The sequence below is a fragment of the Sapajus apella genome, unplaced genomic scaffold, assembly GCF_009761245.1.
Source record: "Sapajus apella isolate SASKATOON/1434 unplaced genomic scaffold, GSC_monkey_1.0 scaffold62, whole genome shotgun sequence".
NCBI classification, from domain to species: domain Eukaryota; kingdom Metazoa; phylum Chordata; class Mammalia; order Primates; family Cebidae; genus Sapajus; species Sapajus apella.
Window position 1 is genome coordinate 15,775,249 of NW_022437002.1, and position 14,833 is coordinate 15,790,081.

At 41.5% G+C, this 14,833-nt stretch overlaps 1 protein-coding gene across 17 annotated transcripts in view; it reads left to right on the forward strand.

Moving 5' to 3' along the window:
• ST3GAL3 (ST3 beta-galactoside alpha-2,3-sialyltransferase 3) overlaps nt 1–14,833 on the forward strand; it is a 230,102-nt gene that overhangs the window by 32,202 nt on the left and 183,067 nt on the right. For all 17 annotated transcript variants that reach the window (XR_004259500.1, XM_032247284.1, XM_032247282.1 and 14 more), the window contains one exon: nt 3,357–3,504. Coding sequence is in view for 16 of the 17 variants with exons in the window: in XM_032247284.1 (XP_032103175.1) it covers nt 3,387–3,504 (118 nt within the window). In the remaining variant the exon portion in view is untranslated. The remainder of the gene's footprint in view (nt 1–3,356; nt 3,505–14,833) is intronic.

A 14,833-nucleotide genomic window follows, 5' to 3' on the forward strand; every position in this document is an offset into this window, starting at 1 on the left:
CTAAATTGTTTCCAAAGGAGTCTACCAACTTACATTTCTATAGTGTGTTGTTTGATTTTTTTTAATAGTAAAAAATTAATGGAGGCAATACTTATGACTTTATAAAAAATAGGCTTTTTTTTTTTTTTTTTTAAAAAGAGATAGCATCTCTTTTTTTTGCCCAGGCTGGCGTCTAGTAGCATGATCATAGCTCACTGCAACCTTGAACTCCTGGGCTCAAGTGATCTTCCTGCCTCAGCCTGCCAGGTAGCTGGGGCTATAGGCATGTGTCACCATGTCCTGCTAATTTTTACTTTTTTGTAGAGATGGGGTTTTATCGCATCATCTTGCCCAGGTTGGTCTCGAACTCCTGGGCTCACTCAGTCCTCCAGCCTTGGCCTCTCAAAGTATTGGGATTACAGGTCTGAGCCACCATGGTAGGGCCCGTGACAAATAAATTTAATTCAGAAGTGCACAAAGGGAAAAGTAAAAGTCCTCCGAGTCCCATCTGCTTATCATCATCCCATCTTATTCCCTAGAGGTAAGCACGCTAACAGCTGTGTAGCTTGTCAGGCCTTTCTCCCGTTTTTATATTTACATGCTTAGCATAGACTAAATTGAGTACATTTATATATATATGTAGAAAGTAAACTCATTCATATAAGTGTGTATATATATCTCTCTATTTGAAAGAACCTATTTCTAGACTCTGTTCTCTTCCATTGACCCATCTGTTTTTTCTTGTGCCAGTACCTATCTATCTTAGTAATTACAGCTCTGAGTTGGTTCGATATCTGGCAAGGCAGATTCTCATCCCATTATTTTTCATTTTAAGAAATTTCTTGGCTCTTCTTGGGCATGAACTCTTCAGGTTATCATTAGATTCAAGTTCAGAAAATTCATAGTTTTTGACTGGAATGAAACTGAATTGATAGAAAGCTCACATTTCAGGAAAACTGACATATTTCCAATTGAATCTTCTCACTTAAGAACCTCTTTTGTCCCTTTATTTACTCAGATATTTTATGTTCTTTAGTGAAAGTCTTGCCCATTTCTAGCTAAGTTTATTTTTAGTTATTTTATAGATTTTGTTGCCATCATGAATGGAATTTTTTCACTTTATGTTTCCTTCCTTCCTTCCTTCCTCCCTCCCTCCCTCCTTCCCTCTCTTTTTTCCTTTCTTCTTCTTTTTTTTTTTGAGATAGAGTCTTGCTCTGTCACCCAGGCTCGAGTGCAGTGGTGTGCTCACAATTCACTGTAGCCTTGACCTCCTGGACTTAAGCAATCCTCCTGCCTCAGCCTCCTGAGTAACTGGGACCACAGGGGCACACTACTAGGCCTGGCTAATTTTTTAATTTTTCTTTTTGGAGAGATAGGTTCTCACCATGTTGCCTAGACTGGTCTCAAACTCCAGGGCTCAAGCAATTCTCCTGCCTTAGCCTACCAAAGTTCTAGGATTACAGGTGTGAGCCACTGTACCTGGCCCACCTTACATTTTCTAACTGGTTATTGCTCGTATGATTTTTAAGAATGTGTTGATTTTTGTAAATTAATCTTATAATCACCTACTTTATTGAACTTCCATTCTAATGATTTTTTAGTGTCTTATCTTGGCTTTTCTAGGTGGACAATTATATTATCTGTAAATTATAATGTTTTATAACACCATTGTTAATATGTATACATAATTTTTTTTTTTTTTTTGAGACAGAATCTTGCTCCGTTGCCAGGTTGGAGTGCAGTGGTGCAGTCTCAGCTCACTGCAACCTCTGCCTCCCGGGTTTAAGCGATTCTCCTGCCGCAGCCTCCCGAGTAGCTGGGACTACAGGCATGCGCCACCACTTCCAGCTAATTTTTGTGATTTTAGTAGAGATGGGGTTTCACCATGTTGGCCAGGATGGTCTTGATCTCCTGACCTCTTGGTCCACCTGCCTTGGCCTCCCAAAGTGCTGGGACTACAGGCGTGAGCCACTGTGTCTGGCCGTTTTTTTTCCCTTATGTCATTTTGTGGTTGGGATATTTGATTGGGGTTGGTGGGGCACCTGACCCAGGACAGTCTTCTGGGCTAGTGTTGAATTTTATATTTAAGTGTACCAGCTATACATCCTTTTACATCAAAGGATGTACAGTAGGTACAACAGCAGGGTAGGTGAATTCCAGACAGGCCTTGAGGATAGAAACAATAAGGCAACGTTCAGTCAATAGAAAGTACAGTGACTAGAGCATAGGGCACAAATTAGGTTGAGAGAAGCAAGAGGTGGATTGGAGAGTAAATTGAGGCTCGGTCAGAAGTTTCTAATTACTTTATTCAGAGGAGTTGAGAATTGAATGAAAGATGTGTTAGGCAGAATGGCCCTTCAAAAATATCCACACCCTAATCCCTGGAACTTATGAATTTGTTACTCAACATGGCACAAAGGACTTCACAGATAAAATGAAGGTTATGGGCCTTCAAATAGGGAGGTTATCCTGGATTATTAAGGTGGGCCCTATATAGTCACATGGGCCCCAAAAAGCAAAGGAGTTTCTCCAGCTGGAAGAGAAGGAAGATGTGGAGGGGGAATTTGGAGAGATTCAAAGAGTGAGAGGGGCTGAAGGGGACTCCATGGAAAGCGTGGAAAGGACTGCGAGAGTGAAGGCTGGCCCCTGGTGGATAACCCATGAGGAAACGGGGGCCTTGGCCCTACAGCTGCACTAACTGAATTCAGCCAACAGCCTGAGTGAGCTTGGAAGTGGATTCTCCAGGACCTCCAGACAGGAACAGAGCCCTACCAACACCTTGGTTTTGGTCTTGTGAGACTCTAAGCAAAGGACCGAGCTGAGCCTCACCATACCCAGATTTTGGCCTTCAGAACTCTGAGATAATTTTGTGTTGTTTTAATCTGCTGAGTTTGTGACACTTTGCCACAGCAGCAGTAGAAAATAATGCAAAGGGTTTAAGCAAGGATATTGTCAGATTTTGTGTTATTAAAAGACTTCTTGTGACATGTGGAAATGGATTTAGAGACTGTAAATTTGGAGGCAGGGAAACGTGTTTGTGGGAATGCTGGGATAGCACAAACTAGGGTAGTGATCATGGGAAGGGGTTATGATTTGAGGCTTATCTGGGAGGCTAGAATTGCCATAACTAGTCAGAGACTGGAGGTCGGTGGTTGGGGTGGGGAAGCAAGGGTGACAGCTGCTTTCTGGCTTGGCAGTGGCTGATGATGAAGCTGTTTCTTGAGATGGGGATGAGCAGATTGGAAGATGTCATGATATAAAATTGATAACTCTAAGTTGTTCTTCATTTGGAAATTCTCTGTATAGATACTTTAAGAGAGAGTATATCAATAAGATGAGTGCTTTGTCTTTTAAGAACTAAACTTTTTCTCTTTTAGGTCATGTAGGAAATCGTAAATCATGTGAAGATGGGACTCTTGGTATTTGTGCGCAATCTGCTGCTAGCCCTTTGCCTCTTTCTGGTACTGGGATTTTTGTATTATTCTGCGTGGAAGCTACACCTACTCCAGTGGGAGGAGGACTCCAGTAAGTATAGTCACTCTAGCTCACCCCAGGACAAGCCTGTTGCAGGTCAGTTACTGGTTTTTCATGTGGCTGCAGTGCGCTCATATTCTTCAGAGATGGGCAAAGAGAGTAAACTGAACGTTTCTGGGACTTAGGCTTAGAAATTGCCTGCCTTTTTAACTGTTTTTTAAAAAACTGCATGCCATAGCAAATCTCAGTTCCTTTTACAGACTTGGTGAGAATGTGCTATTCTTCAATAAAAACCCAAACTGTATTCATACTTCTAGTCCTTGAATGCTTTTGTTCTTTCTAATTTCTGTAGCATATTGTCACTCTATTTTGGCATATATTGCCTTAGGGATTAGTACTGAAGTTAGTTTCCATCTGCTCTTAAAACATTTGTCTTTACCTTTTCCTTGAATTTTCAACATAATATTGTCTCTGTTTTGTCTTCCCTATAGAAACCTTGTGTCTACTGAATCTTTGTAGCCCTTGCTGCTATTGAACTTGCACCTGACTACAATAATGGCTTATTTTCCCTACCCAGTAACTCCTCATTTTTTTCTTCTCTTTGTGCACTTGGTCTCATGTGTTATATCGTGTCTTCCACCTCGCCTGAATCTCACTGATTTGGTTTCTGTTTACCTGACGTGGCCTGTGTTTTGCTTCTAGGCTTGCAGTTGAAGGGCTTATGTTGATCGGCAACAGCCTTTGCACATTCTTTTCTTGGCTGTAGCTTAAAATATCACACAATGACCATAGTGGTTCTCTTTTTGGTTGTTTTGCCTGATTGTTATCTGATCTTGGTGTGGGAAATAATGTAAAATCAGAACAGAGTGGCCTGCTTTGAACTTCAGTGATGTGTTTTTCTTAAAGTAGTTTTATTTTTACCAGTATCTACCAGATAATAGTGTAGAACTCACCTGAGAAGAGAATCAGTCTCTAGGTACGAGGTTAAAGTGAGCTGCAGTGAGTTGGAAGAAGCAGCTGGCAATTGGCCTGCTGTTGTTCTAAGACCCTAACATGGGAACTGTTACAATGAAGTAGCTCATTTATTTCTCCCATGGCTCAAACTACTGAGACAGTTTCAAGTCAGTTTTTAAAATGTGATGGTATATCCTTAATTTATTGTTTTATGTAGAATGTTTATGTGCCTTTTAAATGCTTAGCTTATAATTATCACTAATTACTTGTGTGTTTCGAAAATTTACTTAAATTTATCTGTACTGACTTATTTTTAAAATCTAGGAGACTACCCAGGATAAGGAGTGTTTACATCAGTCAAGTGCAGAATTCTGTCCTTACAGGCATTCACTGTCTGTATTGGTAGTGGTAGATCCATCTGTATCAAAAATATAGATGGAAATGTGTGTGAAGAACAGGGGTCTTCTTTTCTGCTAAGAGCTACTGACCTATAGAAGACATAACCAAGGATCAGATAAGATTTTCCTAGATCAGCAGGGAAGGGAATTAACTTTATGGAACTCATCGTGTGTCAGGCATTAGGCTAGACAATTTACAAATATAATTTCATTTACTGTAATTCTTACTACAGTTTTGTGAAGATGCCATTATTATCCCCATTTTCCAGTTGAGCAAACTGAAACACTTTAATTTACCAAGGTTATATTATTGGAACTGGAATTCAATTCTGATTTCCCATCTTTAAAACCTATATTTATTTTACTGGAAAATATAATAAATAGTGAAGGCAATACTTAATTTAGTATTCTACCTGGTAAAAAGAGAGAGAGGAAAGGGGCTCAGAGAAGTAGTAGAGAGTGTCAGGAAGGGGATGTGAAAGGAAAAGGAGGGAAAGAGAAAGTTATCGGAAGACAGGGAGGTGACAAGGTGCTATTCACTTGGGCTCTAGGCTTCAGAAGTTATCTGCTGTCCTTTCCATTAATTGTTAGCTGACTAACCAGTATTTACGGCTTTTCTTTTTATTTTATTTTATTTTTTGAGACAGTGTCTCTCTCTATTGCCAGGCTGGAGTGCAATGGCATGATCCCAGCTCACTGCAACTTCCATTTTCCGGTTTCAAGCAATTCTCCTGCCTCAGCCTCCCGAGTAGCTGGGACTACAGGCACGTACCACCATGCCTGGCTATTTTTTGTTGTATTTTTAGTACAGACAGGGTTTCACCATGTTGGCCAGGATGGTCTGGATCTCTTGACCTCATGATCCACCCACCTTGGCCTCCCAAAGTGCTGGGATTACAGGCGTGAGCCACCATGCCCGGCCTACAGCTTTTCTGTTATTCTGACTCCCAGGCCTTTTAGAGGTTTGACTTTGAATAGGTTGTTTAGACTATGTCACCATAGCGTATTATTTTCTGTGCTGTAATATCAGAGAACAGAGTAATAGGACCCACCCTGCGTGGTTTACCGAGTCAGACAGGTCCTCTATTTTTTTTTGGAAACAAGGTCTCACTCTGTTGCCCAGGCCAGAGTGCAGTGGTGCTGAAGGAGCATCACAACCCAGATGAATGTTATGTTGTGAAATTTAAGCTATGGTTTAATAATACTGACGGTGATAAGATGAAATGGTAATTTATTGAATATCGACTGTATGTCCACACTATAGCAGGGTCTTTATATTCAGAATTTCATTTGATCCTCATAGTTTTTATTGGTTATTTATTATCCTAATTTTACAGATACAGAAACTGAGTCTTCAGAGAGGCTATGTATTCAAGAGTTTGTATGCCTTTCGTCTGAGGAGGTTGAGGACATTCCCAAGTTAGAAGAATAAATGTCTTTAGCATTACTTTTTCATAATTATTATAATATGAATAAGTTACTCAGACTACCTATTGGAATTTCTTCATGGTAGGAGGAAGAGGCTAGAGTTGTTCTTTTTTTTTGACACAGGGTCTCACTCGGTCGCCCAGGCTGGAGTTCAGTGGTGTGACCTCAGCTCACTGCAGCTTCAACCTCCTGGGATTATGCTATCCTTCCACTTCAGCCTCCCAAGTAGCTGGGACTACAGGTGTGCACCACCATGTCCAGCTAATTTTTCAAAAATTTTAGAGATGGGGTTTCTTCATGTTGCCCAGGTTGGTCTCAATCTCCTGAGCTCAAGTGATCTTCCCACCTCAGCCTCCCAAAGTGCTCTAGGATTACAGGCATGAGCCACTGTACCTGGCCTGAGGCTAGAGTTTACTATTGTTATTAAATTATTCATTCAGTAAGCAGTATGTTCTTATTATGGTCTATGTACTGTTCCGGATAAACTGGCTATAAGATGAACATAGGCCTTCATGCTCTTAGCCTATAATGTGAGAACAAAATAAAACAATTATTATAATATATTGAGTTCTAAAAGAGCAAGCTTTGTGAAATGTTGTGTTGGAGCATAGAATTCCTTCCAGATAGAAAATTTATGTTTTCATTAATTCCAAGATGTATTGTAGAGGGCTACAAACTGCTTTGTCTTTGGCAGCTTAGAGACACATGCGACCTAGGCTTGATCAGGTTGCCAAGACTTAGGTCAAATGCCTAATGTAAAAAGCTTCAAGTATGAGATTAGTCTAGTTATCAACCTGTTTTTAAAAGTACTGTAGAATTATTATACATGTAGTATGATAAAAATATGTATATACCTACATAGATACATATATTTTTAATACATATTTTAATTAATGAACAAATCACCAGTCTCTGGAGTTAGAAAGAGTTGGGTGTGCTTGTTTCTTCAGCTCCAAAATGAAGATAAAAGACTTATTTCTCTTTGCTCTGTTGCTTTATTTAGGACAGTGCCTATATAGGAGTTGGGTAGTTGCCTCTTTGCAATAGCCCTCGTTTATTTCATAGTGGTCCATTTCCTGGAAGCCTTGCATAATTTTATTAATTGAAAATTTTACATATTTCTGCTGGGTATGGTGGTTCACATCTGGAATCCTAGCACTTTGAAAGACTGAGGAGGGAGGGTTGCTTGAGGCTGGGGGAATTACTTGAGGCCAGGAGTTCAAGACAAGCCTGGGTAACATCGTAAGGCCTTGTCTCTACAAAAATTTTTTAAAAAATTATCCAAACATGGTGGTGCACACCTGTATGGCATGTAGTCTAGCTACTCAGGAGGCTGAGGAAGAGGATCAGTTAGGCCTAGGATTTCGAGGTTGCGATGAGCTATGATCATGCCACTGTACTCCAGCCCGGGCAACAGTGTAAGACCCTGTCTCAAGAGAGAGAGAGAGAGAGAGAGAGAGAGAAGGGGAGAGAGGGAGGGGGGAGAGAGGGAGGAAGGTGAAGGAAGGATATTCATTTCTAATTAATAAAGTAGATCTTTTATAGGATTAGCTTCCATTGTGAGACCTTTAAAAATTCATGACTAAGTGAGGTGGCTCATGCCTGTAATCTCAGCACTTTTAGAGGCTGAAGTAGGAGAATTGCTTGAGCCCAGGAGTTCAAGACCAGCCTGGGCAACATAGGGAAACCCTGTCTCCACAAGAAAACTTAAAAATTAGCTGAGTGTGGTGGTACATGCCTATGGTCCCAGATACTTGAGAGGCTAAGGTGGAAGGATCGTTTGAGCCTAGGAGGTAAAGGCTACAGTGAGCTGTGGTTATGCCACTGTACTCCAGCCTGTGTGACCCTGTCTGAATTTTTTTTTTTTAATTCATGCTACTGTGTTAATCAATTCTTACAGTGCCCTTTGTGTTCTTCCCCATATTTATAAAAGATTATGGCCGGGCGTGGTGGCTCACGCCTGTAATCCCAGCACTTTGGGAGGCCGAGGTGGGCAGATCATGAGGTCAGGAGATCTAGACCATCCTGGCCAATATGGTGAAACCCTGTCTGTACAGAAAATAAAAAAATTAGCTGGGCATGGTGGTGTGCTCCTGTAGTTCCAGCTACTCCAGAGGCTGAGGCAGTAGAATTGCTAGAACCTGGGAGGTGGAGGCTGCAGTGAGTTGAGATCACGCCACCGCACTCCAGCCTGGGTGACAGAGTAAGATCTCAAAAAAGAAAAAAAAAAAAAGAAAGAAAAAAAAGATTTTAACTAGATAAATTACAAAATATGCATTCAGATTATAAAGTATACATTGTTGATCTGATTACTTTGGAGAATACTCTGGCACATAAGCGAAAGTTGGATCTGATATTAGGAGAACATGTTGAAGTGAGTATAATAGACATAGGATATTGTATTAACTCTTAGTTTTCTATCTTAAAAATGAAGCGGAGGCTGGCATTCCCAGCCACGTTTCCGGCCTGTGGCTTAGGCAGGTACTCTGCTTCCGATGGTAAGGAAGTAAGTGGTATCAGAACTAGCCTTCTCTCTATAGAAAGCTATAACACTAGACAAAAGAAATTAAGCAATTATGTCAGCCTGTAGACAATAGGCAGAGTAAATTTCAGTTCCTAAGAGAAGGAAAACTTGAGGTGAGCTCCACATTTGCTCCATTTTCTGAGGACAGTTTGCCAACCCTGTACCGTAAGTGGAGTCTAAACAGGCTGTGATGATTTCCCCTGAGCTTCTGAAGAGGCAGAGGTCAGAGTTTGGGCAGCTGAAACAGTTGGAATCTGTGGGGTGGACCATCATAGGGTAGGGAATTGTTCAGCAAGAGGGTGTCAGAAATCCATGGAGGCATTCCTGTGAGGCTGAAGCTAAGGACTGGCCTATTATTTATACATGGGGTGAAGCCACCTGAGGCTTACCACATAGAGAGCAGCTGGTACAGGATGAATAGAAAAGAGATACTAGAGGTCAAGTCCTGTTGGGGTGAAAGCAATGCCAGGAACGTTGATGGTCCAGCCCTGTCAGTAGAAAGATCTCATTAATACTTTGTTAACGCCCCGGCATCCAGCTGAGACACCAGAAAGGCCATGCCTTATGAACAAAGATCTTACCCAAGAGTAAGATCTACTGTAGACCCACCCAAACAAGGCCTAAAGCCAACCCCCAGCAAGTTAGAGAGGCCAAAAATGCCAGGGGCTTTCCTCAAAGTCGCAGTAATGATGCATACAAGACTACACAAGTTCAGGGTGATCAGGAAGTCACTGAACTATCTACTAAAATACAAGCTGACACCCTTCGTAGGAAGATAATGGTATTCATTATATGTGTAATATCCACAGTGGCTAACGTTCAAAAAAAGTTACTGAGACATATAAAGAAATAGGAGAATATCCATATTCAAGAAGAAAAATTATGGGTAATATGGCCTCAGTGTTTCACTTAGCAGACAAGGTATTATGAATATATTTAAAGAATTAAAGGAAAATATAGTAGTGAACAATGAGTAGTCTCAGCAGAGAGATGGAATCTATAAGAAAGAACCAAATGCAAATTCTAGACCTGAAAAGTACAGTAACTGAAATGGTCACTTAACAGCAGATTGGATATAATGGAAGAAGCAGTGAGCTTGAAGAGAACACAATGGAAATTATTCCAGTCTGAACCACAGAAAGAAAAAATATTGAAGAAAAATGAACAAAGCCTCAGAGACCTGTGAAACAATATCAAATAGTCTAATATATATGAGAATTGGGCAGGAAAAAATTACTTTCTTATTTTTTTGAAAATTAATTCCCCATACCTACTCATGTGAAGGAAAAATAAATGGCTGAAAACTTTCTAAATTTGATTAAAAACGTTGACTTACAGATCCAAAAAGCTTAGCCAACCCCAAGAAAGATAAATATTAGGGGAAAAAAATCTAGGTACATCATAAACTTCTGAAAGCTAAAAACGAGGAGATGCTGCTGCTGGTGCTGCTGATGAGCTCATTCGGTGCGGACCTGGTGCCTCTTGAGTGAAGCAGTAACTGAGGAGATCTCTGCCAGTCCCTGTGGCCCATGAAATGCCAAGGGAGGTGTCAGCACTAAGAACAATGATTATATTAATTTGAAGGTGGTGGGGCAGCATACTTCTGTGGTGCAGTTTGAGATTAAGAGGCATACACCACTTAGTAAACTAACGAAAGCCTATTGTGAATGAGAGGGTCTGTCAGTGAGGCAGATCAGATTCCCATGTGACAAGCGGCCAATCCATGAAACAGGCACACCTGCACACCTGGAAGTGGAGGATGAAAGTACCACTGCCATGTTCCAGCAGCAGACAGGTGTCTACAGCAAAGGAACTGTATTCCAGAACTCCATTCTTGCAGAGCAACAATACATTCTCAGTTAGAAAACTGCAGTTTGGCTCTGCCACGTCCTGACTGTGGTGGCACACGCCTATAGTCCCAGCTACTGGGGAGGCTGAGGCAGGAGAATCGCTTGAACCCCAGGAGGCAGAAGTTGCGGTGAGCTGGGATCATGCCATTGCACTCCAGCCTGGGTGACAGAGTGAGACTCTGTCACAGAAAAACAAAACGAAACAAAATAAAACTCTGGCATTATCTACCTGGGTGCAGTGTAAGTCCTTCTTCATTACATGTGGTGCTAGTTGTAAAACTTTTCAGATAGCATTTATCAGTTTGAGGAAAATTTCTTCTTTTCCTAGTTTGCTGAAAGTTTTTATAGGAGTGGGTTTTAAATTTTGTCGAATGTTTTTTCTGTGGTTCTGTTAATGTGATTACATAGACCTGTACTTCTGGCCAGCCGGCTACAAATTGGGGCTCCCAATACCCCTTCCTTGTGTTTGATTAATTTGCTAGAATGGCTCCCAGAACTCGGGAAAACATTCCCGTCTACTGGTTTGTTATAAGGAATATTCAAATTATACAGATAAACAGCCAGGGGCATGGCTCACGCCTGTAATCCCAGCACTTTGGGAGGCCGAGGCAGGTATATCACCTGAGATTAGAAATTTGAAACCAGCCTGACCAATACAGTGAAACCTCATCTCTACTAGAAATACAAAAATTAGCTGGTCGTGGTGGTGGCTGCCTGTAGTCCCAGTTACTCAGGAGGCTGAGACAGGGGAATTGCTTGAACCCGGAGGTGGAGGTTGTAGCAAGCCGAGATTGCGCCACTGCACTCCAGCCTGGGCAACAGAGTGATACTCCGTCTCAAACCAACCAACCAGCCAGAGGCAAGAGATACTTTGGGTGAAGGATTGGGAAACGGGCCCGGGGCTTCTATGCTGTTTCCAGGTGTGCCATTCTCCAGCACCTCCATGTATTCAGCAATCTGGAAACTCTCCAGACCCCCATAGCTCAGGGATTTTTATGGAAAGCTCGTTAGTATGCATGATTGACTAAATCATTGGCCATTGGTGATAAACTCAACTTTCAGCCTTCCAAACACTTTGTTCATTCCCCTGGTAACCAGCCCTCATCATGAGAGGCTGTCCAGGAAGCCACCAAGAGTCACCTCATTAGAACAAAAAATGCTCTTGGAGTCCTGTCTTAGGAACTGGGAACAGAAACCAAATATATATTTCTTGCTATATAATAATATTATACAATATATAAAACTCAATTGTGTTACTGTATACAAGAAGCACACAAATAGAAAATAAGATTAAACAATTATTTGCAATAGCATCAAAAAATAAGATACTTACAAATAAATCTAAACACATGCAGGACCTCTACACTGGAAACTATAAAAATGCCGCTGAGAGGAATTAAAGATCTAAATAAGAGATTAAATAAAGACAGCTAAATAAGGAGAGATTTATGATTGCCTATGTATTAGGAGACTTAATATTATTAAGACACCCCCCCACTTTCTTGGTGTCTGTTTTTTTTTTTTTTTTTTTTTGAGACAGGGTCTGGCTCAGTCATCCAGGCTGGAGTGCAGTGGCCGGATCACAGCTCAGTGCAGCCTCAACCTCCCAGGCTCAAGCGATCTTCCTGCCTCAGTCTCCTAGGTATCTACGACTACAGGCATGCCAGCTAATTTTTTTGAGACGGAGTCTTAGTCGGTTGCCCAGGCTGGAGTGCAGTGGTGTGATCTCGGCTCTCTGCAACCTCCGCCTCCCGGGTTCAAGCGATTCTCCTGCCTCAGCCTCCCAGGTAACTGGGACTACAGGCACATGCCACCATGCCCAGCTGGTTTTTGTATTTTTAGTAGAGATGGGGTTTTACCGTGTTAGCCAGGATGGCCTCAATCTCATGAACTCGTGATCCGCCCGCCTTGGTTTCCCAAAGTGCTGAAATTACAGGCATGAGCCACCTCACTCAGCCGCAGCTGATTTTTTTAAAAAAAATTTATGGCTGGGCACGGTGGCCCACCCCTGTAATCCAGGTGCTTCTCGAGGCTGAGGCAGATCACCTGAGGTTGGGAGTTCAGGAAGAAAACCCGTCTCTGCTAAAAATACAAAATTAGCTAGGTGTGATGGTGCATGCCTATAATCCCAGCTACTTAGGAGGCTGAGGCAGGAGAATCGATTGAACTCGGGAGGCGGAGGTTGCGGTGAGCCAAGATTGTGCCATTGTATTCCAGCCTGGGCAATAAGAGTGGAACTCCATCTCAAAAAAAAAAAAAAAAAAATTTATAAAGACAGGGTTTTACATTGTTGCCTAGGCTGGTCTTGAACCCCTGTCGTCAAACAGTCCTCCTACCTTGGCTTCCCAAAGTGTTGAGATTACAGGTGTGAGCCACGTTGCCAGACCTATTTTTTATTTTTATGTTTTTTATTTTATTTTATTTTTGAGATGGAATCTGGCTCTGTTACCCAAGCTGGAGTGCAGTGGTGTGATCTTGGCTTACTGTAATCTCTGCCTCCCAGGTTCAAGCAATTCTCCTGCCTCAGCCTCCCAAGTAGTTGGGATTACAGGTGTGGACCACCACACCTGGCTCATTTTTGTATTTTTAGTAGAGACAAGGTTTCACTATGTTGGGCAGGCTGGTCTCAAACTCCTGACCTTGTGATCCGCCCACCTCGGCCTCCCAAAGTGCTGGGATTACAGGCATGAGTCACTGCTCCTGGCCTATGTTTTATTTTTATAGACAAGGTTTTGAATTGTTGCCCAGGCTGGCCTTGAACTGCTGGCCTCAAGTGAAGGTCCTCATTTCTTCAAGACTGATCTATAGATTCAATGCAATCCTAATTAAAATTTCAGCAGGCTTTTTTTAAAAAAAGAAATCAATGGCTGATTCTGAAATTTATATGAAAATATAAAGGATCTATACTAGCCAAAATAATTTCGGAAAATGGAAGTAAGAGGGATTACATTACCTCACTTCAAGTCTTACTATGGTAATCAGGACAATACAGTATTGGTGAAAGGTCAGTAGACAGAATAGAGTCCAGAAATAGACCATGCATATGTAGTCAATTGAATTTTGATAAAAGTAATAACATAATTCAGTGCGATAGGGAGTCTTTTCAACATAGGCTGAAATAACTAGATATCTATATAGAAAAATAAGGAGCCACAATTCCCACCTCACACCATATACAAAAATCAATTTTAAGTGGATCAGATACCTAAGCATAAAATTTATTGAAAAGGAGAAAATCTTCATGCTGTTGGGGTAGCACAAAAAACATTAACCATAAGAGAAATACTTATCAATTGTATCCATTGAGATTCTTTCTGCTCTTCAAATTGTTCCGTCAAGAAAATAAAAAGCAAGCCACACACTGGGAAGGATATTAGCAAGATACATTGGGCAAAGGACTTGGATCCAGAAGATATAAGGAACTCTTAAAACTGTATAAGAAGGCAACAACCTAGTTAAGAAGTTGACAAAGCACTTTTGGGAGACCAAGATGGGAGAATCACTTGAGTCCAGGAGTTCAAGACCAGCCTGGACAACAGAGTGACACCTCATCTTAAAACAACAAGAACAATGACCAATAAGAACCTTGCTATGGTTTGAATATTCTTGTCCCTTCCAAAAATTCATGTGTTAGAAACTCAATCCCCAGTGTTACAGTGTTGGGAGATGGGGTCATTGGGGAAGTGATTGGGTCATGAGTGTTCTGCCCTCATAAATGGATGAATGCCATTATAAAAAGGCATGATAGAGAGAATTTGGTCCCTTTTTGCCCCTTCTGCCTTCTGCCATGTGAGGACACACTGTCTCTCCTCTCCCGTGGATGCAGTGTTGAAGGTGCCCTCTTGGAAGAGGATACTGGGGCTTTCCCAGACACCAAATGTGCTAATGCTTTGATGTTTGAATTCAGAACCTCCAGAACTGTGAAAAAATAAATTTCTTTTTTTAAAATAAGTTACCCAGTCTCAGGTATTTTGTTATAGCACACAGAGTGGATTAAGACACACCTCAAAAGATTCAGCATCATTAGACATCAGGGAATGCAAATTAAAACCTTTAAAACGCACTTTGGGAGGCCGAGGCGGGTGGATCACGAGGTCAAGAGATCGAGACCATCCTGGTCAACATGGTGAAATCCCGTCTCTACTAAAACTACAAAAAATTAGCTGGGCATGGCGGCACGTGCCTGTAATCCCAGCTACTTAGGAGGCTGAGGCAGGAGAATTGCC